General features: G+C 39.1%; 1 protein-coding gene across 4 annotated transcripts in view; it reads left to right on the forward strand.

Annotated features, from left to right (window-relative positions):
• The window catches only part of IGF2BP3 (insulin like growth factor 2 mRNA binding protein 3), a 144,156-nt gene that overhangs the window by 21,594 nt on the left and 96,850 nt on the right, over positions 1–25,712 (forward strand). For all 4 annotated transcript variants that reach the window (XM_005901257.3, XM_070369729.1, XM_070369730.1 and 1 more), the window contains one exon: positions 18,424–18,472. In XM_005901257.3, the coding sequence (XP_005901319.1) occupies positions 18,424–18,472 (49 nt within the window). The remainder of the gene's footprint in view (positions 1–18,423; positions 18,473–25,712) is intronic.

Raw genomic sequence — 25,712 nt, forward strand, 5'->3', positions numbered from 1 at the left:
TATTAATTTTTTTTAATGGTGTTCTTGAATTGGTTTTTTGGGTTCCCAAACTGCTATTTAAAATTAGGGTTTTTTATGGAGAAATCTTTAAAAAACTCTGGAAAATACTGAAACTGATTTGTTAGTTAAAAGGTAATAGGTTAGAATTTTAAATAAAGAAATTATTTTTAGTTTTTAAACTTCATTATAAACATTTTAAAGTGAAGTTATGTTAATGAATTTTTAAAAAGTGAGATGAAATAAAGATGTGTTTTAATTCCAAATAGAAGTGAAGGACTTCTATTCTCATCAGTCTGGCTGATTCTGAATTTATAGACTTGTTTAAACTAATAGGTTTTAAATAATAAAATAGTTGTTATGCAACATCTCATAATAGAATTATAGCTGGTAATTCATTACTACATAATATATCTAAGATTAGTTGTCTTGAATTTTAAACGATTCACTAAGTTTATTTTAAAATGTTACCATTTATACTGTCTAAATATGTAGATCTGACACATCTTAGTTTTGCTCATGTTAGATTTTTGTATTAGTAGTATTAGTGTTTAACTTTTTCATAACAAGTGTTAAATTTTATAATAGTGTAATTTAAAAGTTAAAATTTCACCTAACTACTTCTGAATGGTTTGGTCAAACATAAAATTCCAGTTAGCTAGTTTCATTGTAATTTTTAATTTGGTTTAAATACTGCTACCCTAAATCTCTATATTTATGAAAGGACTAAATGAATATTTTAGTAACATCAGAATACCTAAAAAAGAATATTTAACTTTTTGATTAAATTTGAAACACTAAAACCTTTTAGAATCCGTAATTGGTTTCATCAAATCTGAGTTTGTGTATTTATATTTCTTGTTATTCTAGTAATAAAGAAAACAAAAATGCTAAGAATTGAAATTTTTGAAAATAAAGTAAAAAAAAAAATACATAGTTCTGACTTCGCAAAGTTTTTACTGATTTCGCAAAACTGAAAAATTTCCAAGATGCCTTTAATTCACAGCCAATTGATAATAACTTTTCTTCAAGAGACGGCCTTTTAAAAGGTCTGTGGTGACTTTGCAGTTTTATTTTCTTTCAGCTTGTGAGTTGAGTGTGCCCAGGTGCTAGAGAGACACAAAAGCAGGAACTTACAGTGTTGAAAGACGAAGATTAACATTTTATAGTAATCTTACTCAGTTAAGAAAGCAAATTTTTAAGAATGATATGTACATTAACATTTTTAGCTATTGTCGTAATTGGCAGTAATGTTAAATGCATTGCTGGACTGAGTTTTTTAGACGGTCTGCTTAAGTAATTTACAGTTTTTGGAAGAGCTGTTAAGATTCTGAAAGTGTTTATATAGAAACTACACAATTTTAACGTGTGTGTTGTTACAGATAAGTCAGATCTGCTTCTGGTTGAATATCTTGAAGCTATTTGTTTGATCTCATAACTGATAAGAGTGAATTTACAGGCTCTTGGAAAGATAGACCAAGTTGTATATATAGTATTTTTCATGTTGGTTTTTCTACTTGTATGAGAATGAAGATAGAATTTTGTAGCTAGTTTTTAAAAACTTACCCACTATATATTTAGCATCTAACCCCAGTCCCCAAATACCTAAAGTTATAAACCCAGGAGTAAATAACTATTTTAGTGATGTCCAACAGATAAATGTATAGGGAAGGTATTTAGGATTCTCAATATTTGTGTTTTTTTTTTTTATAATGATGTCTTTTTTTAAAATTTTATTTTATTTTTAAACTTTACAAATTGTGTTAGATGGTTTTTTTTTTTTTTTTTTTTAACTTCATCGCTTGGTTTTGTGTGATCTTAGTTCTCTGACCGGGGATTGAACCTGCGCCTTTGGCAGTGAGCGTTCTGGAGGAACTCCTGGAGGAATGTAACTGATATATTTAAGATGCGTTCTGGTTTTCATCATCAGTGGAATGTGCTTAATGTAGGTGTATGTGTATAATGTAGAACCTCTTAGGAAAAAAAAAGTTAAAATTTTGACCTAGGTCTTTCCCCAGCCTTTCTGAAGCCTGTGTAAAAATAAAAATAACCGTGTAAAAATAAAAATGACCTGGTATGTGAACAAATGGTGGTGAGAGAGGTGTATCAGAGCCCTAGTGTGCTGCCCCCTGGTGGATGGTCTGTCTGGCTCGCATAGGTTTTTGCACTTGTTTCTGCAAGTCAGTCTTCAGCCAATTAAAGTGCTTGGCTGTTTTACATGTTCTTAAGTGTTTTGAAAATGCATAAGCTTTTATTTCAACATTTTTACAAGGTGTTAAAGTCTAAAGTCCAGCCCACTAAAATTTAATGTCCTGTACAGATTGTTAATGACAGATTTAGTTTATGGTGGTTTTTCTAATAGTAAAGCTTTCAAAAGGGTTACAACATTTTGGGAGTGGGAGGAGAAAGGGCCATTTAAAACTTGCGGTGTCTGTGTTATGGAGGAAGTCTGAGAGCAGGTGGATGACTTCCAGGTACACTTGAGGTAATTAGTGAGTCCTCTGCAAAGGCGAGAGCCTTTTATACCTTTGGTGCTCGGTGTCCTCTCCTTCTGGCTTACGCTAAACTTCTGGGCCAGTCATCTCTATATAATAAAGATGACCAGAAGTTTCTTCCTTTGAGAGATTTGTGTCCTCCATGGGCTTGGAGATGTTAGTCATGGATAGTGTGCTTTTGTGTATTATCACAGTGAAAGGTTATCTGCAAAGTCTAATAGACTATCTAGGTTATTTGCAAAGCCTCAAAAAGAGTTGAGTTGCCTTCGATGAGGAATGTCAGAGAGACTTGGATTAAACTTGTCCACCTTGTTTTCTTGATACATGACCAACTTTTCTCTATAAAATAGACAACAAGATCCTACCGTATAGCACAGGGAATATTTAATATCTTAAAATAACCTATAATGAAAACAATATGAAAAATAATACATATGTATAACTGAATGAATTTGCTGTATACCTGAAACTAAGACAACATTGTAAATAAACTATATTTCAATTAAAAAAAAACTCCAAATCAGAAAAAAATTCAATTACATAAAACAGAATTTTCAGGTTCTCTTGCAAGCAATACCAATTATTATTTTATTTGCTTGATTATACAAAATGTAATAAAGTTGGAAATATAAACCATGTGCATTGTGTAACTCTGCTTGGAAACAAGGCATCTAAACTTCATCGTTCAGACTCAGGTCTACTGAGATTCTTGTAGTTACTAAAGTTAATGAGAAGATATAACTTGATAATGACCAACTGCAACTTTCTCACTTAAAAAAATAGAAAAAACACAAATCCAAGGATTTGTCTTGGGTAAGGAACACATCCAGGTAGGAGTAATATGAAATAAAATGTTAATATTGGGATATCCCTATGTTCAAAATACAGAACTTTGGAAACTTTAGTTCTCTTGGAACACCTTCTTGTAGGTATAGTTCACTTAGTGATGGTGACTTTTATATGGAAAATAACTATTCTATATAAAATGTTGTTAGATCCTGAAATTACCTTGATAAATGGAAATAAAAATCAGTTTTGGCTTTGAGTAACAAGTACACTGGGCTTCCCAGGTGGCTCAGTGGTAAAGAATCTGCCTGCCAATGCAGGAGATGCGGGTTCCATCCTGGGTCAGGCAGATCCCATGGAGGAAAGGGCAGCTCACTCCAGTATTCTTGCCTGGGAAATCCCATAGACTACAGTGGGCTGGTGGGCAACAGTCCATGGGGTTGCAAAGAGCTGGACATGATTTGGGGACTAAACAACAACAATCAAGTATACTAAGTTTTAGATCAGCTCGTCTGATTGAAAGATGTGAACTATATATATATATAAAATTTAAACTTCTCTAGTTGCCTCAGGTAGAAGTAAAAAGTGGGAGGTGAAATTACTGTTTTATACTGTCTAACCTAAAACTTTAATGTGGGATGATTATAAAAATTGTTGAGTAATTTTATACTCCTGTTTTTGTACATCTTTAAAATCTGTTAAATGTGTTACACTCCTAGAACAATTCAGTTTGGACTGGGTGTGGCCAGTGAGAAGTCCATTGGACAGAGTAGCTTTAAGATACACAGCTTGTAAAGTCACTTGTTAAAAATATGAGTCTTGCTGGAAAAAAAATGTAAGGGTATTTATAAAATTAGTTTAACTGTGGAAAAATGTGGGAATGATTAATTTTCAGTGTGACTCAAAGTAGAGATTTCATATCTTAGTACTTCATTCCCTTGTGACCACCCTAATTTTTTAAGGAATATATGTGTAATTTGCTATGTTGGGTAACACTTAAAATTTTTTAGATTTAATTTTGAATAGATAATGCATTTATAGTACATGGTTTAAAATATTTTAAAAGACATTAAAAGAAAGTTCTTTCTTATTCCTATACCTCAAACACCCATTTTTCATCCCAGTCTCTTCCACATGTCCACTGTCGGTAGTTTCTTTATTCATAATCAAACAAAAACCAACATACATTTTTTTTTCCTCCCTCCTTTGTTACTCAGTGATGGAGTTTTTTCCCCATGCAACTTGCTTTCTTCCCCATATAGTTAAAAACATATCTTGGATTTGTTTCTCTATCAAGATATAACTAGCTCTTTTTTGTAACAGCTAATTGATTTAGTGAGTCCTCTCTTGATACACATCTAGATTGTTTCTGATATTTTTCTATGCAGATAAGTCTGCATAGAAGCATTGTGTGTATGTGTGTGTGTATGAGCATGTGTGTTTACATACTGAAATTTCTGTTAAGGGGGAAGAGTTTTTCTCGGTTGGTGCAGGCGCCCTGGTTCAAATAAGGAATCTCAGGCGGCTAATATTACACTTTTGAAAGAGCTACCCTTTGGAGTCATACAGGCAAAGAGTCTTTTCTTTAAATAGACACTGCCCCTGATGTTCAGCCGCGTGTGTTTCTCTGGTTGGTTGAAATACTCATGGTGACTTTTCTGGTGAAAGACACATTTTCAGCTTCTCAGTGTGAAGACTAGAGAAATCTTCTGGTTATTCAGGAATCAAGGATCAATTTGTGTTCTGTTAATTCAACTATTAATTTTCAAAGTGATCTGAAATCTTGCTTTGCACATATCCTAATAAAGTTCAAGAACTTTATGGGACATGTAATCTCCTACAAGGAAAAGAGATGGCAGTGCATATTTGCAGACGTTAATAATCGGTATGGCGCGCAGAAGAGCACCCAGCCTTTCTTGGATTCTTCCAACTTTCCAGCCATACACTTAAGGCTTTCAGACTGTTCCCTACAGATGAGGATGGGAGTGTGCACCTTTAAAAGAGAAATCCCGCCGTTTCCCTGAAGGGGACATGGATGTTACTCCCATGAAGATCTGGAAGCTGGGAAATGACAAAATGAATCACCTTAGATTCTCACTTAGAACGGTAATGTTTAAAGAGACTGCTGTTCCTTTACTTGAGTAATTGCCGGTTATGAACCAGGCAGTCGGCTAAGTGCTGTAGTATACAATAGTGAATAAGATAGAAATGACTTGGCCTTCAGGGGACTTGCCCTGTTAAACAGACCTCATGGGTGCGCGGGTGCTCAGTGGCCCCCAAACTTAAGTGTGTGTGAAACCGCAGTTCCCTGCCCTATCCCCAGAGGTCCTGATTTAGGAGGTCTGTAGTGGGGCCCTGACGTTTTCGTTTTAAGTAAGCCTTCCTGGTGGTGATAATGTGGATGTTCTTTAGACCACACTTGGAATGACATCTCCTTAGTTTTTAATTTTATTGAAGTATACTTAATTTATATTGTTGTATTAATTTCTGCTCTACAGCAAAGTGATTCAGTTATGCATACATTCTTTTTCATAATGGCTTATGACAGGATATTGAATATAATTCCCTGTGCTATACAACAGGACCTTGTGTTTACTCATCCTATATATAAAAGTTTGCATCTGCTAATTCCAGCCTCCCAAAACTTCCCTCCTCCACCCCTTCCCCCCTTAGTAACCACAAGTCTGTTCTTTATGTCTGTGCGTCCGTTTCTGTCTTGTAGATACGTTCATTTGTGCTGTATTTTAGACTTCACATGTAAGTGATATCATAGGGTATTTGCCTTTCTCTGACTGCCTTTGGCTGAGTGTGATAAAATCTCTAGGCCCACCCTGTTGCTGCAGATGGCCTTATTCCATTTGTTAATGGCTGAGTAGTGGTCCATTGTGCTTATACAGCACATCTTTATCCACCCAGCTATCAATGGACCTTTCGGCTGTTTCCAGAGTGACATCTCTTTACTGGTACAGTTGAGGGGACAGTTTGTTTTCTTTTCCTTTCCTCCATCCAGAATTAAATTCACCAGGCTCTGGCATTCCCTTTAAGTGTTGCAGCAAATATGCTTTTCTTTACAGGACATGTGACTTCTTAACTGTCAGTGCAACTGATGGGATTCAGTCTTATATAGAGATTCTTAACCTGAGGTGTACTCAGTTTACTCCTAACTCAGCCTTGCTCCCTCCTTCCCACTTTTACTGACCCTTCTTGAAGAGTGTCCTGAAGTGTCTAATATCTTCTGCGAGACTCAAAAATCTTTGGGGGACAGAGAAAACTGATGTTAGAGAGCTAGTTAGAACTGTTGGAATCTGTAACTGCTTTCTCTTGATTAATCTTATGAATAAGAAATAATATCTTATTTTTCCCTTAACAATTAGTAACATTTATTTTATAAAACACAAAAGCAAAAAGAAACTGGAAACTGCCCATGATTCTACCAGCCAGAGCTCATCATAGTCAGTATTTTGGTGTTATACTTCTTCTTTATTTCTGTTTCTTTATGTGAATGTGTGCACATTTTTTCTGTTTCTACTTGGGGACATTTGTTCATTTATTGTGGTAAAACACATTTTAAAATGAGATCATATCCCATGTTTTATAATATGCTATTTTTCAATGAACAATGTTATGAACATATGTCCTGATTAAATATTACACATTTGTAATGTCTCTGAGATTTTGTTATATATTGTAATTTGTTCAGCTTTTTGTCCAACAGTTTTATTGAGGTATGGTTTATACAGTCAAGAGCATCTCTTTTATTTTTATTGTTTTATTTTATTGTCTAAGTGCATCTTTTTAAAATTAGAGCATAGTTAATTTACAGTGTTGTTTGTTTCAGGTGTACAGCAGAGTGATTCAGTTACGCATATATAGATCTGTTCTTTGGCAGATTCTTTTCCAGGATGGGTTATCACAAGATAGCCTATACAGGAAAAGTTGCCTGTGCTATACGGCAGGTCCTTGTTGTTTGCCTGTTTTATATGTAATAGTGTGTTTATGTTAACCCCAAACTCCCAGTTTATCCCCTGCCGTCTCCAAGTGCATGTTTTTTTAAACTGTGCAAAGCAGTGAGTTTTGACAACTGTATACACCTGTGAAAGTACAACCCACTGTTGAGATGTGGAACACCTCTATCCCTGAACGTGTATCTATATTTTTTAGGGGGTAAGATAACTTTTTTTCCTTTGAGTGTAGCCCTTTTGCCTGGACATCGGGGTTCTTCCCAGTCTTCCTCATTTGCATGCTTAGAGCTAAGTTTTTGAGCCTGTTACAGCTTTGCCTAGAGGGAGAATGAAAGGGGAGAAAGCTTGAGAGGCTGCGCTGCTTGTGCGAGGACTTCATAAGAGACTGCCGGCTCACCCAAGAGGCAAGGTTATGCCGGTTGGTGCTCGTCACCAGCAGTGTGAAATGAGTCGTTGCCCCTGGAATTCATCTAACTGGAGTATTCTACTTAAAATAAATTGAGGTCGGCCTTTTAAGGAGCTCATTCTTAACTGTATAAAATAAGAAAAGATACTTAATTATTAGTACATTATTGAATGTTGGAATTAGTACAGGTAATTGTATTGAATTTTGGCCAGGTTGAATAAGTTCCTCTTGGAGCGTAGCTTGTGTTGGTTGGATACAGGTAAAAATGAAAATCTGCAGCGGGTAAAGAGTGCCTCCAGGTGACAAGTTAAAGAGGCCATGCCGTACTCCTCTGAGCACAGCCTTGGTTTTTTATTTGAAAGTGACCAGTGCACACGTTGGAGAAGGCAGTGGCACCCGACTCCAGTATCCTTGCCCAAAAAATCCCATGGACGGAGGAGACTGGTGGGTTGCAGTCCATGGTGTTGCAGAGTTGGGCATGACTGAGCAGCTAACACGCACAGTGCACACACGGACCATGCGTCCCAGCTCTTTTTTTAGTTAGCTGCACTGAGTCGTAGTTGCAACATGCAGAATCTTTAGCTGCTGTATGTGAACCCTTAGTTGTGGCATGTGGGATCTAGTTCCCTGAAGAGGGATTGAACCCATACCCCCTGCATTGGGAACTCAGGAGTCTTAGCCACTGAATCACCAGGGAATTCCTGTCCCAGCTCTTTGTGTAAGAAATCAAGGCAAAAAGGAATATGTCACAGGTTTAGTTAGATTTGGTTTTTTCTTCCCAACTTGAGCTCGTGTTGGCTGTGTTACATCATGATTGAAGCCTCAGCCTCTTTATCTGTGATGTGAGAAATTGGTGATTCTCTTGATTTGTTTAAGAGATGGTAGAAAAAAAGAGCACAGATGGCCTTGGGGAGGAATAAAGAAAATGAACATGAAGGACTTACAGCTCATTTGGATGGAAGATTGCAAGTCTGATACACTTGTGTGTCTTGAGTAGGACTTAGCATGAAATGACTAACTTAAGTGCCTCGGTGCCAGTGTATACAATTTTCATAATATATCTTGAGGCAGCTGAATTAGCTGAGTTTCCAGCATAGTTGGAAACTATGGTTTCCATACTTTCTTGGTATTCACACGTGTCCATTTAATGTCAGTATTGATTCTTAGTATGTGAATTGACTGTATGCTTTAAAGCTGTGGGGCGAAGTGAGCATTTTGCTTGAGGTTGGTATGTCTTTGACCTTTGGGTTTGACATGTAGGCTTGTACTTTTTCTGAAGTTTTCTTGATAATAGGTATGTTATTGATTGGATTATAAGTGAAATCAGTAAGATGGAATATAGTTAGGAGGATGGACTGTGGAGCCAGAATTCCCAGAGCTGGATTCTGGCTCTGCCGCTCCTTAATGTGTGTGTTTGGACAAGATGGTGGTGTTCAGTCGCTAAGTCACGTCTGACTCTTTGCGACCCATGGACTGCAGCGTGCCGGGCTTCCCTGTCCTTCGCTATCTCCCGGAGTTTGCTCAGATTCGTTCATGTCCATTGAGTCAGTGATGCCATTCAACCATCTCATCTTCTGTTGCCGCCTTGTTCTCCTGCCCTCAGTCTTTTCCACCATCAGGGTTTTTTCCAACCAGTTGGCTTTTCACATCAGATGGCTAAACAGTTGGAGCTTCAGCTTTATCATCAGTCCTTCCAGTGAATATTCAGGGTTGATTTCCTTTAGGATTGACTGGTTTGATCTCCTTGCTGTCCAAAGGACTCCCAAGAGTCTTCTGTAGCACCACAGTTTGAAAACATCAATTTTTCAGTGCTCAGCCTTCTTTATGGTCCAACTCTCACATCTGTACATGACTATGGGAAAAACCACAGTTTGGCTAAACAGACCTTTGTCAGCAAAGTGATGTCTCTCCTTTTTAATATGCTGTCTAGATTTGTCATAGCTTTCCTTTCAAGGAGCAAATGTCTTTTAATTTCATGGCTGCAGTTACCATCTGCAGTGATTTTGGAACCCAAGAAAATAAAATCTGTCACCGCTTCCACTTTTTCCCCTTCTATTTGCCATGAAGTGATAGGACTGGATGCCATGATCTTCGTTTTTTGAACATTGAGTTTTAAGCCAGTTTTTTTACTCTCCTTTTTCACCCTCATCAGGAAGCTCTCTAGTTCCTCTTCACTTCTGCCGTTAGAGTGATGTCAGCTACATATCTGAGCTTGTTGATATTTCTCCTGGGAATCTTGATTCCAGCTTGTGCTTCATCCAGCCTGGCATTTCTCATGATGTGCTCTGCATGTGAGTTAAATACGCAGGGAGACAATATGCAGCCTTGCTGGACTCCCTTCCCAAGTTTGAGCCAGTCTGTTGTTTCATGTAATCTTCTCACTGTTGTGTGTGTTAGTCATTCAGTCATGTTTGCGACCTCATGGATGGTAGCCCGCCAGGCTTCTCTGTCCGTGGAATTCTCCAGGCAAAAATACTGGAGTGGGCTGCCATTCCCTTTTCCAGGGGATCTTCCTGACCCAAGGATCAAACCCATGTCTCCTGCACTGCGGGTTAATTCTTTACTGTCTGAGTAACTAGGGAAGCCCTTGGACAGGTAAAGTTGTGCTTTTATCTTAGAATCTGTAAAATGCTGACTTGTGAGGTTAGATAACAGACGTTGTCTTAAGCAGTTTGGGCTTCTATATAGACTGGACAGCTTAACAGATGCTTATTTCTCACAGGTCTAAAAACGGGGGAGTCCAAGGTCAAGGTGCAGGTGGGTTCTTGGAGTTCTTGCTGAGGGCCCCCTTCTCGGCTTGTAGACCGATGCCTTCTTGCTGTGGGGTCACATAGCCTTTCCTCAGAGTGTGCAGTGAAGACAGCCCTGGTCTCTCTTCTTAGAAAAACTGTAGTCCCATTATGGGGGCTCCATGCTCCTGTCCTCAGTAAGCCTAAATAATCCTCAGAGGCCCATCTCCTAACACCATTGAATAGGGAGAGGGGCTGCAACATACGAATTTGGGGTGGGAAAGGTAAACATTCAGTCCATAATGGACATAAAGCACTTTCTTGTTTACATTCTTATTTATACGTGGTGTCAGGCTTTAATGTGAAGGGGGGGGGGAGTAGAGATCAAAGACTTTTGGCAAAAACCTAGTAATCTAAATTTAAGTCGAAAATAACCATTCGCACTTCCCTGCTGGTCCAGTGGCTAAGACTTCTTGCTCCCAAGGTGGGGGGCCGGGGTTCCATCCCTAGTCAGGAAACTAGATCTGGAATGCTGCAGCTAAAAGATTCTACATGTTGCAACTAAGACCTTGAGCAGCCATTTAAATAAATAAATATTAAAAAAAAAAAGAAACAAAATAACAATTGGCCCTCCATGTCTGTGAGTTTTGCATCCATGGATTCAACTCACTGCAGATGAAAAATAATTGGGAAAAAAATTCGGGAAGTTCCAAAGAGGAAAACTTGAATTTGCTTTGTGTGGGCAACTATCTGCCTTTTATTTATATTGTATTTACATCCGTTTACATAGCATTTACTTTGCATTAGGTATTACAAGTAATCTAGAGATGATTTAAAGTATTTGGGATACTATCCATTTTATATAAGGGGCTTGAACATCTGTAGACTTTGGCATCTGGCCAGCAGGGCCGGGGGTACTGGAACCAGTCCCTTTGAATATGGTGGAAGGATGACTGTAATCAGCATGGACATGTGGTTTATTTCTCTTTCCAAAAAAATGTATATTGTCTAGTTCTGGCCTAGAAGCGATGACCAGCCCAGTATCAGTGAGCATTCTAGTGACCAGGTTGTGTTTCAGTATATTATTTCTGACTAAAAGGAACCAGTGTTTGTAGACAGAACTGGTTGAAGATGGTGGCCGGAAGTATACAAATTGGAACCTGGTTAATCATAACAAAGCAGACAAGCTCCCAAAGATTACTGGAGAGCTGCATCATTTCAAAAGATGCAGGATCTGTGTGTAGAAGCTTCTACTGATTAGCCAAAGATGGGGGATTTCGTGCAGTGGGTTGATAAACACAGAATATCCGTGCATACATAATGCTGTGTGTGTGCGCTAAGTCACTTCTGTCGTGTCTTGACTCTATGCGACCCTATGGACTATATAGCCTGTCAGGCTCCTCTGTCCATGGATTCTCCAGGTAAGAATACTGGAGTGGGTTGCCAGTGCCCTTCTCCAGGGGATCTACCCTACTCAGGAATCAAACCTGCGTCTTTCATCTAACCTGCATTGGCAGGCTGGTAGAAAATAAGCATTTAGCCGTCTTTGGACAATGCCAGGGGACCAATTCATTATTCTGAAAAGTTTGAAATAACAATGTCTTTGAACTGCAGAAAGAGTACACTGAGATGAGGGTTTGCATGAAGCTGGTTTATTTTGGCGATGGTTTCAAGAAGCAAGAGAGAGGGAGTGGAAAGAGTGAAACGGAGGCTTGGGAAAAGCCAACGAAGGGCACTTTATTGAGGCAACAGGGCCTTTGAGACATGAACAGGTAGGCCTCCCAGGTGGGAGAACAAGGGCATTTATCTACTGGTTCCCATGTTCTCCTCTGTAATCTGCAGGTTGTCTTCAGGGTTTCATCTCTCCTCTTCCTCTGGACTATCCTTGAACTCTGCTGAGGCTTGGGTGAAAAACCTGAGGAAAAACAGATGCCTAAGGGGTGCTTCGGAGAAGGCAATGGCACCCCACTCCAGTACTCTTGCCTGGAAAATCCCATGGATGGAGGAGCCTGGTAGGCTGCAGTCCATGGGGTCGCTAAGAGTCAGACACGACTGAGCGACTTTGCTTTCACCTTTCACTTTCATGCATTGGAGAATGAAATGGCAACCCGCTCCGGTGTTCTTGCCTGGAGAATCCCAGGGACGGGGGAGCCTGGTGGCTGCCGTCTATGGGGTCACACAGAGTCGGACACGACTGAAGTGACTTAGCATAGCAAGGGGTGCTTAGGGATAGAAGAAGGAGGACAACTTTCCTGTGCCCAGGGCTGTCCCACAGTGGTGGATGAAATCAGAGATGAGCTAGGGAATGTGATAAGTGGCACAAAACCCTCTGCTGCAGAAAGGAAAGAATCACATGTTTATCCTGCTTTCACTCTATTCATTGTGGTTCAGAGTCTCCAGGTATGTGATAAAGGAAAGTTGTTCTTCATGGAAGAACTCCAGGTAAATTTAAAAAGTATGGAAGGCATGATACAATGCTGCTGCTGCTGCTGCTGCTAAGTCGCTTCAGTCGTGTCCGACTCTGTGTGACCCCATAGATGGCAGCCCACCAGGCTCCCCCGTCCCCGGGACTCTCCAGGCAAGAACACCGGAGTGGGTTGCCATTTCCTCCTCCAATGCATAAAGGTGAAAAGTGAAGGTGAAGTCGCTCAGTCCTATCCTACTCTGAGCGACCCCACGGACTCCAGCCTACCAGGCTCCTCCGTCCATGGGATTTTCCAGGCAAGAGTACTGGAGTGGGGTGCCATCGCCTTCTCTGATGATACGATGAGGAAATCCATTTTCAACCTTGAATGAAACAGTGGATTTAGGGACTGATCATTAGTGACTGCAGCATCACAGAAAGACAGCCAGAGATAATGTATCTTTTCATGGAAGTACACAACCTCTCCCTGACCAACAAAAATCTTCAGGTCCAACTAGCACTTTTATAGGGTCAGAGTAACATATTAAACACCATGGGGAGTGTAAGTAGCAAAATCCAGGCAGTGAGAAACCGGAAAATGGCAGGTTTGTGTGTGTTTTTTGTTTCCTGACTGAGTGCAGCAGTGTGTGCATGGGACCTTTTGAAGAAGTTAGCCGTTATCTTCATTACCTCCACCATAGTTTGGCCTCAGGTCAAACAACAGGGGGTTTCCCTTGTGGCTCAGCTGGTAGAGAATCCCCCTGCAATGCGGGAGACCTGGGTTCGATCCCTGGGTTGGGAAGATCCCCTGGAGAAGGGAAAGGCTACCCACTCCAGTATTCTGGCCTGGAGAATTCCATGGACTGTATGGGGTTGCAAAGAGGCTTCTCTCCTTGCTATTCTACTTGCTATTTGTCTACTTAAAGAGTAACTTAAAGACAAACTTAAAGAGTTACTAAAAACACTATTTTAAAAGACATGAGAATGACAGAATATATGGGGATGATGGTTACATTCTGGGAGGTAGGCATCAGGGAAGAGCATGGTAGTTTCAATTGTCTTGTTCTAATTATTTGGGTGGGTGGATTCATATATGTCTATGTTTTGTATTAACAATATAAAGATGTTATGCATCTGTGTATATCAAATTCAACATAGCAAACAATTATTAATATTTAAAACGACTCAGAATGCAATGAATAAAACCCAGAATGAGTTATTTGTACAAGATATATGACCTTGACCTTCAAATTAATAGCAAGAAAATGTAGTGAAGGGATTTTCTTGTGTCAAACAGACCTTAAGAGACAGCTACTCTACACATGTGGGCATATTGTTGGTATCTTGATATAATCAGGTCAACTGTAAAAAGATAGCAATTAAGCAATTGGAAATAGAGTAAGTATTCTGTACCTAAACAGCATATTAAAAAGCAGAGACATCACTTTACTGAGAAAGGTCTATATAGTCAAACCTCTGGCTTTTTCAATCATCATATACAATGTGAGATGAAGTGTGTACAGTTGGTTCAGCAAAAAGGCTGTGTGCTGAAATATTGATGCTTGTGAATTGTAGTGCTAGAGAAGACTTCAGAGTCTCTTGGATTGCAAGGAGATCAAACCAGTCAATCCTAAAGGAAATCAACCCTGAATAGGAAGGACTGACGCTGAAGCTCCAGTGCTTTGGCCAAAGACCCTGAGGCTGGAAAAGATTAAGGGTTAAGGGGGTGACAGAGGATGAGGTGGTTAGATAGCATCACCTACTCAGTGGACATGAGTTTGAGGAAACTCAGGGAGATAGTGGAAGACTGAGGAGCCTGGTGTGCTACAGGCCATGAGGTTGCAAAAAGCCGGACACAGCTTAGTGACTGAACACCAAAAATGTTCTGTTCTGTTAAGGAATTTTTGTTAATCATTTTAAGAAACTATAATGGTGATAGTTATTTTTAAAGCAAAAAGGTCCTTTAGTAGGTTTTTCCAGATGTACTGTAGCATGACAAGTCGTGTATGTGGGATTTGTTGGTACACATTTGAGTAGAAATAAATAAGATATAGGTAGGTAATCATACTTGATAAACTGATACAGGCATATGGAGGTTGATACGATTTCTCTAGTTTGGTGTCAATATGAAAATTTGTATAAAATCAATTTAAATCTGTACTATTTATTACTAAAAATTTTGAAGATGCCCTTAGAAGTCTATATGAGTTCTATTGGCTCTTAATCCTGTACTTAAACCAACTTTTAATAAATAGTGAGTACTAGATTTTACAGAAACTATTTCAAGCATAATAAGCATTTTTGAAAGGTTAAATGGAAGAATTCCCTGGTGATCCAGTGGTTAAGACTCTATGCTTCCAGTGCAGGGAGTGTGAGTTTGATCCTGATCAGGAAACGAGGATCCCACAGGTTGAGTGAGTGGCAGGCCAAAAAAGAAAAAAAAGGTTAAATGAGAACTTAAACTTTACCTCATTTTTCCCTGTTGGCAGAAAAGCCTTAAATTAAATTCTATATGATTAACTTATAGATTGTGTGGAAGTTTTCTTTGAAAATAGCACAGGTGGTTAACTTCTTTTTCTCCTATTTCTGGTCTCAAAAACCTGAAAGTTTTCTTTGAAATAGCACAGGTGATTAACTTCTTATTCTCCTGTTTCTGGGGCTGTTGATCTTCCCACTGTAATTTTCTATATTCCCACTGTCTTCCCACTGTAATCCCACCATGATTTTATTACATCAGCTGTAATAAAATCACTGGGAATGTTAGTAGTTTCTGCATGGTGGATCTGTGAGTCTTGTGTTTTTGTTCCCCTCTCTGTATTATAACAAATGTTAATATAACTATCAATTGAGTGCTTCTCAGCTGCCAAACAGTGCTCCAGGCTGTGAATGCGACAGTAAACAAGACAGCCTAACGAGTCCCTGCCCCTATGGAGTGTGATCCTTGTAATAATACTTGGGTTGTGTTTTAGGAGGAGGTGAAATGCCAGCTTATTTTGTTGGTAGTTAAAATTAAACTCTAATGATTCGGTAATCACAGAGGAGAAACAAATACCAGTATCTGTTTTCTTGACTCTTAGGTATTTAGAATCTAATTTAAATATAACCCAATTCTGAAAGCTCAGATGGGAGATGGGAGCTGGGAAAACAAAGTCGGAAAACATAGTTCTAGATGTCAAAACTCTATGCTGTGCTTAGTCGCTTCAGTCGTGTTCAACTTTTTGAGACCCCATGGACTGCAGCCCACCAGCCTCCTCTGTCCGTGGGATTCTCTAGGCAGTAATACTGGAGTGGGTTGCCATGTCCTTCTCCAGGGGATCTTCCTGACCCTGGGATCGAACATGAGTCTCCTGCATTGCAGGCGGATTCTTTATCTCTGAGCTACCAGGGAAGCCTGTCAAAATACTAACTTTATGAAAATAATCCTGATGTTTGTCTAAAGTGAAACTTTAGAGAATCAGATAATGGAAACTGGACAGTCAGTTAAGGGAAATAATTATTCTGGTGTAACTTCTAATAAATAAATAGGTGTCAGATGTACAATTTGAAGAATATGTGGGGAAAACATGGCTAATGGATTACTTCTAATGAACAAAAAATGGTGTCCTATTTAAAGAAATTCTTGGGAGCCTTGTGAAGTAGGTATTTGTTCTTGTAATAAAGAAGAATGACCTGCTTGGTGACCTTAACTCTGTGTACACTTTTGTGTGTGCATTGGGGGAATTTCTTTAGTAATATATATACCCATATATATACACCCAGAAACAGTCCAATAGGATTGAATCCTGGGTTTCTTAACATTGTGCTGTTTTTTCTTAATGTGTCAGTTGCTTGATTAAGACCGATTAGTACTTGCAAATGTGTAGTAAATAATTCTTACTTCTTAGTTACCCAGGCTGAATATTTACACAATGTGAGTAACTTTTTGCTTGCTAAAGCAGTACATGGAAGATTTGAAATCTGTGTTTTAGGAATACTTTTATTAGGGTGTGTTTTTTTAAGGTTTTTATAGAAGAATATAAAACTTATACAAAGACAGAGATACAGTATGCCTCCAGCAGCTTAAATAGTTACTAGCGCATGATTTATCTTTTAAACAAATTCCAGGATAGGATGTGTAAAATCTAAGACTACACGGTGTTTGAAAATGTTTTCTTAAATTGACATTCTCTCACTATCTCTGATACTTGCCCTTGGTGATTATGCTTTGTTTTACTGTCTAATAAAAATAATGTAAAAATGATTTTCCTTTCATCCTCTATTTTATGATTACAAACAGGACATACCTGAGTTTGGCTAATTAACATGCTAATATAGCGTTCCCTAAAGGCGGGCCACAGCCCATGGGGTCGCCAGGACTCAACCTCGCGACTGAACAACAGCGAGGGGATAGGCAGTGTGGTGGCGTTCATTTAAGTTTTGTGATGAACGGAAAAGAACTATACTATCAATGTAGTCTGCGCTGAGGTACCTAGAAGTGGATCATTGGCCCTGGAAAGGGAAATTGACTGTAGAGCTAGAGGTTAATTATTTCACTTGAGATGTCATGCCCAGTTGCTAGTGTCTTTTTAAAAAATAGCTGGTTGACTTTAAATTCCTTTCCCTTGTAAGAGGGTGATTGGTGTGTGGTGTCCAGAGTACAGTCTCACATAATTCGTGTTGCTTCCTTCTTTCCATCCTTCCTCTCTTACTCGGATAGTTTTGAGGAGGGAGTAGAAGAGGAGGAGGTGTGTAGTATAATAGTTTTTATTATTTTACAAAGTATATATTGTGTTCTATATACATAGTATATATATAGGAATATGTGTAGGCATTGAAACTCAGGTGGGGGATTTTTAATGTTTTTTTTTTGTACCCTGGATTCCTTTGGCAGCCTGAAATGTGTGGACCTCTTGGAATATTTTTAAATGCATAAAATAAAGCACATAGGATTATAAAGGAAATTATTTTGAAATACAGTTAGAAAATGTTAAAGCTAATAATAACATGTGTTTCTTAACATACATAAATAACAAGTTGTAGCAACACAGCTAACTATCACAGTAGTGAACATACAAGATCTGCAACACCTTAATGTAAAATGAAAATGCCTGACTTATTTTAATGTCAAGAGTACAAGCCGTGTAATTCTACTGTGGTTTAATTCCAACATTCACTATTGAAGGTGGCTAAATATCACTTAGGGGATAGTGAAAATAAATATGACCCCCACCTGTCTGCACCCCACCGCTCCTGTCCACCTTCGTTGAATTCTGTCCATGAATCCTTTGGCTGTGATCTCAGATTAAGAACATCTGGACTAAGGCTTTGTGTTCTGGGATGCTTGCTTTGAGGCTAAAAGGTTTGAACTTAGCATACAGTCATTAGATGAAATGTGTTCACACATTGTATCTGCCAGTTTTAGTGGCTTTTAGAGTAAGCCACAACAATCCAATGACGCTAGGTTTCCAGTGGTCTCAGTGTGCATCTTGTGATTAACTTGGTCTCCTTTTTCTTTCTTGGGCTGTGTTTTCTTAGTATATATTGGTATGTAGTTAATAAATATATTTTAGGTAGTTTCAAAACATCCATGTTGGCTATAAATATCTTTTGCTTTTATGTTTTTTTTTTTTGTTTTCTTTTAAAAAACATTTTAATTCTTCTGCAGGATTCGGAAACTTCAGATACGAAATATCCCGCCTCATTTACAGTGGGAGGTAAGAACTTCTATGTTTAAAACTAAGATTTTAGTATCTAAGCCTGTTGATAGTTTTTCCGAAGATTTTCCTCCTCTTTCCACCTCTTGGATGTGCTTGAACACAATCCTTCTCTATTATGGTCTTTGTCTTGCACTGGGCTTTTCTTTGTAAGGGTATATTACTTCTTTGAAAACAAATCTGCTCTTTGAGGTACTTTAAGAAATTGAAATAGGTTCTGGTATAACTGGGCAAACTTCGTCATTCAATCACATCCCATAGAGAATCTTGTTTGAGATCTTTCTATGAGTTTTGCTCATTGTATTTAAATATGAAGTTCTCTGGCAATCTTTTTAAAAAGATAAATACTGCTATTTATGCTTTATTTTAAAATGTTACTGTGCTTTCTTTTGCTCAGATGGTGGCACTGTGGTAACTGTATATAAACCCAAATCTTTTAGCACAGTTGAATAGCCTGAGTCAGCAATTTCCAAACTATGTTGATGATGTCAAGGTGAGAATTTGAGAACCCAGTAGCTGAAAAGATAAAAGAAAATGTCTGTTGACTCTTTCAGATAATGGAATGTGAAAATTCTTAAAACCTACTTCGGAGGTGGTAGTGCAGGGAAAACTGCTCAGCTTTTATGTATTTTTAATATAAAAATCAGAAGTAACTAGGTTTGTGTGTTTAACATTAGTTTTCTAAAATGGCATTTGAAGAGACTCTGAACTATAACCTTCATCAAAATGCAAAGAATGGTTAAAAGATTTGAGTTGGGTCTCCAAGTCCCAGTTGGTAACAGATAGCTTATGCTCACAGTATTTTGCAGCACATGTATTTTCAGAACAGTATTACTGAATTTAATCTTTGCAGGAGGACTTGATTCTTTGGTCTATCCTGAACATTTTTCAAGTTACATAATGTATAAAAGGTATATTTTGTAGATAGAATCAGTGACTTCTTAGGTTAAACTCAATGCATTTTCTTGTTTTAGTTTAACATTTGTTTAGGAAATTCAGTATCTTGATGGGTGGGTCCCTGAATCGAGTGTTATGGTATCAAGATTACTGGTTTAATCCCAATTTTTATTAGTTTATTTTAAAGTGAAGTATTGTTGATTTACAATGTTGCATTCGTTTCTGGTATACAACTAAGTGATTGAGTATTATATACACACACATATATACATATATATTCTTTTTCAGATTAGTTTCTGTTATAGGTTATTTTGTTATTGTTTAGTCACTGAGTTGTGTCCAACTCTTTGCAACCCTATGGACTGTAGCCTGCCAGGCTCCTCTGTCCATTGGATTTTCTAGGCAAGAATACTGCAGTGGATTACCATTTCCTTCAGGGTGTCTTCACCCACCAGGGACCAAACCCGTGACTTCTTCATTGACAAGTGGATTTTTTTACCACTGAGCCACCAGGGAAGCCCCTATAGGTTATTATAAGATACTGAATATAATTCTCTGTGCTACGCAGAAGGTCCTTGTTAGTTTATTTATAGTAGTGGCGTCTGTATTCATTAATCTCTTCATTTTAATATGGGCAGCGTTAAATGTGATTTTCTATCTGGGAACTATATCTGGTTTAACGGCTTTCGATGAAAGAGTCAGGTGGTGGCAGCCACTTTTAAGTGAGTTACTAGTGTACTAGCATAGCATCTGTAGGCAGTGGTTGTTGCCTTATACTTCATCCATCCTGTTGCTTCAAATTTCGCTCGCAGTGGATTCTCAAGCATTGTTGATTGTACTTTTGGTGGCTTCTCAAGCTTTCAGTTCATTGCAGTCTTCCTTATTCTGGGTAAAATTTAATCTCTGATAATAAATCTTTATTTGTCATATCTAACTTTTTCTTTTATATTTCATTTCCCCTCCCCATAGTCCTTTGAGGTGAAGTAAAGTTGGAGACATTATCTCCATTTTCAATTAGGCAAATATGGGCCCACAGGGTTCAAAGAACTAAGTAAGAACAGATACAGAATTTAAAGAAGCACGGATCTAGACTTTGAAACTCTTGACCTTTGATCCCTTTGCAATTTAAAGAGTGGTTTGAAATACTGATTAACAAAATTTATTGAGGGTTTGTCAGAAGTAGGATGAACTGTTGGGATTTTTGCTTTCCTTGAAGACTTGAATGAACACCATCTGTTATTTCCTTTCTGAGGAGTCAGATTTTTGAGGGTCTTTGTTTTCAAACTTTTTATTTTATACTGGGGTATAGCCGATTAACAATGTTATGATACTTTCAGGTGAACAGTGAAGGGACTCAGCCGTACATACACACAAATCCATTCTCCCCAACGCTCACCTCCCGTCCAGGCTGCCACATAACGTTGAGCAGAGTTCCTTGTGCTGTACTATAGGTCCTTGCTGGTTACCCATTTTAAATATAGCAGTGTGTACATGTCCATCCCAAACTCCATAACTATCCCTGCCCCCCCACCCCCGGCCTCTATAAGTTTATTCTCTGTCTGTGAATCGTTTTCTGTATCTAAGTCTGTGAGTATCTTTCATTTGCATCATTTCTTTTTAGATTTCCACGTGTAAGGGATGTCATACGATAGTTCTCCTTCTCTTACTTCACTCAGTATGACAGTCTCTAGGTCCATCTGTGTTGCTGTAAATGGCATTTTTCATTCTTTTTAACGGCTGAGTAATATTCCATATGTATATGTACCATATCTTTGTCCATTCCTCTGTTGGTGGACGTCTGGGCCATTGTAAACGGTGCTGCGGTGAACACTGGGGTGCGTATATTCTTTTGGATCATGTGCTTCTCTGGACACACGTGCAGGAGTGAGATCGCAGGGTCATGTGGCAGCCCTGCTGTTAGTTCTTAGGGAGCTCTGTGCTGTTCTTCACAGTGGCTGCATCTATTTAATTCCCACCCGCAGAGTAGGAGGGTTTCCTTCTCACCCTCTCCAGCATTGCTGGTGGGTTTTTTTGATGATGGTCATCCTGACTGGTGTGAGGTGGTATCTCATTGCAGTTTTGATGTACATTTCTCTAATAATTAGTGATGTTGGACATTTTTTCATGTGCCTTTTGGTCAGCTCTGTATCTTCTCTGGAGAAATGTCTATTTAGGTCTTCTGCCCATTTGTTTATTGGGTTTTTTGATGCTGTGAAGCATCATGAACTGTTCATAAATTTTGGAGACTAATCCCTTGTTGCTCACATCATTGCAAATGTTGTCTCCCAATCTGTGCATTGTCGTTGCGTTTTGTTTATTGTTCCCTTTGTTGTGCAAAGGTCTTGAGTTTAAGTAGGTCCCATTTGTTTATTTTCATTTTTATTTCCATTATTCTGAGGAGTCCCTTTGTGTAACATTTGGTTTGTACACCCTGACTGTGGCGGTCGTCTCATGCCAAAGCCTTATAGAAGGTGAGGTTTTGCACTTACAGGTTTGGACTCCCTCTGCAATGGAGAAGTTAGACTTTGACTCCACTAATTAATCTAAGAGTCACTATATGGAATGACCAGACATTGCACATTTCCTGACTTGATACAATAGGAAATATATAGCAACACAGATGAAATACTCTTGTTAAAAAAATAAAGGTTTAAGTGGGATTCAATGTCAATCTGACTTTTGAGTTTCTAAAAAGTATGGAAGGGAGAGGCACCGGTGAAATGATGCCATGAAGAAACATAATAGCCAACTCCAGTATATGGGACATTGTACAGGACAGATGACATTATTTACTCATCGAGCGATGGCATGTTAAAAGGGAAGGGGACTGTTAAGGAATGAGACTTATGAGGATAACAAAAAAGCAATCACACACCTGAACTAAGTTATTTGTGAACCTTGTCAACAGTCTTGAAGGAGCAGCATGGAATATCTTGAAAAGCCTGTTTTTTGCAGAAGGCTTTTGGAGTCAGACTTACAATTGTATCCCAGCTCCACTACTTACTAGTTAGGGGATGTCTGAAGTGATTTTTAAAAAATTCTTTTAGTCTCATTTTCTTCCTTTCTAATATGGGGATAATAATAGCCACTTCATTGAATTGCTGTGGACATTAGAAGGATTATATATGCTTAAGCCCTTAAAAAATGCTTAGTACATATAAGTGCATGCTACATTTTTGCTATGATATGAACAACGAATTCATTTCCTCCCAGCTTTAAGTTCTTGTGCTTAACTCAGATCCAGCCTACAGCACAACACAGAAGACCACTAGATATCACACCAAGAGGAATTTAATGTGCAGACTTACACAAGTGCTAGTTACACAAGTGTGAACGAACAGGATGGAACCCATAGACACTGGCTGCAGAGAGCAGTTACACCCTGAGCTGAGTGGGGAAGAGAGGGGCCAAGGGAAGAGGCTGAGGTTATGAGATACCAGAAGCTGGAACGAAGGGCTCAAGTAACTGAGAATGAGCAAAGGGATGCTCCCTGGCTGTGGCTGGTGGATGAAGCTGGTTCTGGGGATGCCCAGAGCATCTGGAGTCTGAAACCCATTGCTGTTAGGATGATGCTGAGAGGAACAGCTGATTAATGGGGAAGAACATGTGCCATCTCTTCTTCCGCCTTCCATTTTCCCTCTAGTGCCTTCTTTTTTGGATATTTTAAATTTTTATATATGTATGTCCGTATTTGGCTCTGCCAGGTTTTTAGTTGCAGCATGTGGGATCTAGTTTCTCAACCAGGGATCAAACCCACGCCCTCTGCATTGGGAACATGGAGTCCTAGCCACTAGACCACCAGGGATGTCCCCCTTCTAGTGCCTTCAATCAGCAGAAACCAGTGGGAAACCGCTGACAAAGGTGCGACAGGGTGCAAAGTCCCAGCCCCCAGCATCGCAGAGTTGAAAGGTGAATTTGGAACTAAGAGCTTAATATCTAGTCAGAGCTCCGTCTCAGAAGCAAAAATCCCTCCCTTATGCTGCTAGTGCTCTTCTAGGCCGTTTTCTGTGAGGTCCTCAAAGAAGTGGCAGATCTGGGACCATGATGCTCTGAGGCGCTTTATAAAGTCTGTAACTGGATTGTTAGTGATCCTTATACCACTGTGATAGCTTACTTTCTATTTCTTATTTATAGTGTCTTTACACCACTATATTCTACCGAATGACACAGGGGGACTCGGGTTCTTCGGATCCTGCGTGCTTTGTGCGTCATGCTGGGGCTAAATGATTTCTAGCCATTTTGTTTTGGATGATGATAAAGTGCACTCAAGGACTCTGGAGTGGCTAAATGTTTCACTAATGTGTTTTAGTAGGTAAAATATGGGAAACTTAACTTTTGGAAGTACCTGCTGCCAGAGAGGTGAAAGTGAAAAGTGAAGTTGCTCAGTCGTATCCGACTCTTTGCGACCCCGTGGACTGTAGCCCGCCAGGCTCCTCCGTCCATGGGATTCTCCAGGCAAGAATACTGGAGTGGGTTGCTATTCCTTCTCCAGGGGATCTTCCTGACCCAGGGATCAAACCCACGTCTCCCGCATTGCAGGCAGATGCTTTAACCTCTGAGCCAGAGAGGTAGGTTTGTTTTTTCCCCTAAATATGTGGCATGTAGAGGGAACTAGGAGAAACTGTTTCCTCTCCACCTCCCACCCTGTGGCCTTTTCTATTTAAATCAGTTGACTTCGTAAAATTATTTTTTGGGGAACATAGTTGCTTTACAATGTTGTGTTAGTTCCTGCTGTACAGCAAAGTGAATCAGCTCTACGTACACATATGTCCCCTCTCTCTTGAATTTCCTTCTCATTTAGGTCACCACAGAGCATTAGTAGAGTTCCCTGTGCTATACAGTAGGTTCTCATTAGTTATCTATTTTATACATAGTATCAACTATATATATATGCCAATCCCAATCTCCTAATTTATCCACCCCCACCCCTTGGTATCTATACACCTGTTCTGTACATCTGTGTCTCTGTTTCTGCCCTGCAAATAAGGTCATCTGTACCATTTTTCTAGATTCCACATCTGTAGGCTAATATATGATGTTTGCCTCCCCACCCCCCCACCCCTGATTTCACTCTGCATGACAGACTCTAGTTCTATCATGTCTCCTCAAATGACCTAGTTTCCGTCCTTTTTATGGCCGAGTAATATTCCGTTGTGTACATGAATCACATCCTCTTGATGTGATGAGATCCTACTCATCTTTTAATGAAGCATCTGGGCCTTGAGGCAAAGGCAACATTCTGCATTTTCCAGCAAGTTGTAATTTTAAAGTGTGCATTTCTGAAGTATTTTTCAGATCACATATTCAAAATTATGTGATATTCAAGCCACCCTCTTGGCTAAAGTACTTGAAGAGTAGATTTGTGATGTGACCAGAACTGGAAGGGCTCCTCTAGAGATAGATGGTCTTGATGGTGGACAGATCTGTATCCTCAGATGCCTCAAGAGACATAGACATGATTTATAGGACAAGGATTTAAGGGTTCTTGGGGAAACACCAAAGAGGTGAGGAGGGGATAGAGCCCCAGCAGAGCACTTGACTTTAAACAAACACCTTGAGAATCCTTTTTCTTTTGCCTTTCTCAGTGTCTTAAATTGGTCCCATTTTCTGAGTTTAAGGAGTGTCTTTCTTCATTTAAAAAAGTAAATTGCCAAGGCCTCAGGAAAGGGCTTCTTACAGTTACTCCTCATCTTACTATCTTAATACTACTCTCCAGTCAAGGTTACTAGTACTTAAAACATGTTAAAAGGGGAGACCTCCCCTGAAGGGAAGTGTAAGACCCATTAATTACCTAAATGAAGTGTCTGTAGTAAAGGGCAAGTTAGGTTCTTATTTGGGGGTCACGTATTGAAAGTAGAATAATGTTTTTTCACAGAGGTTATTGTCTGGGAAAATACACTGAGCTGTTGGGTGATGGTCTGCTCTTGCCTGGAGTGACTGTATTTTCGGAGGCAGGATTTTGAATATGTGATCTGACAAATACTGATGGGGAATGCATAGATGACCAGTGCAAGTTCAGTGTATGAAGCAGGGCACTCAAAGCCAGTGCTCTGGGACAACCTAGAGGGATGGGGTGGGGAGGGAGGTGGGAGGGGGTTTCAGGAGAGGGGGATACATGTGCACCCGTGGCTGATTCATGTCAATGTATGGCAAAAACCACCATAGTATTGTTAAGTAATTATTCTCCAATTAAAGTAAATTAATTAAGAAAAATTAAAAAAAAAAGAAAATTACAGTTTGTTGGAAAATGAAGAATATAAGTTGGTTTTATCTCAAGGCCCAGATATCAGATATTTCCTGGACTTCATTGAGGTGAGAAGATGAATATCTCAGGAAGAAACTC

This window comes from Bos mutus, chromosome 4 (assembly GCF_027580195.1).
Source record: "Bos mutus isolate GX-2022 chromosome 4, NWIPB_WYAK_1.1, whole genome shotgun sequence".
In the NCBI taxonomy this organism is placed as follows: Eukaryota; Metazoa; Chordata; class Mammalia; order Artiodactyla; family Bovidae; genus Bos; species Bos mutus.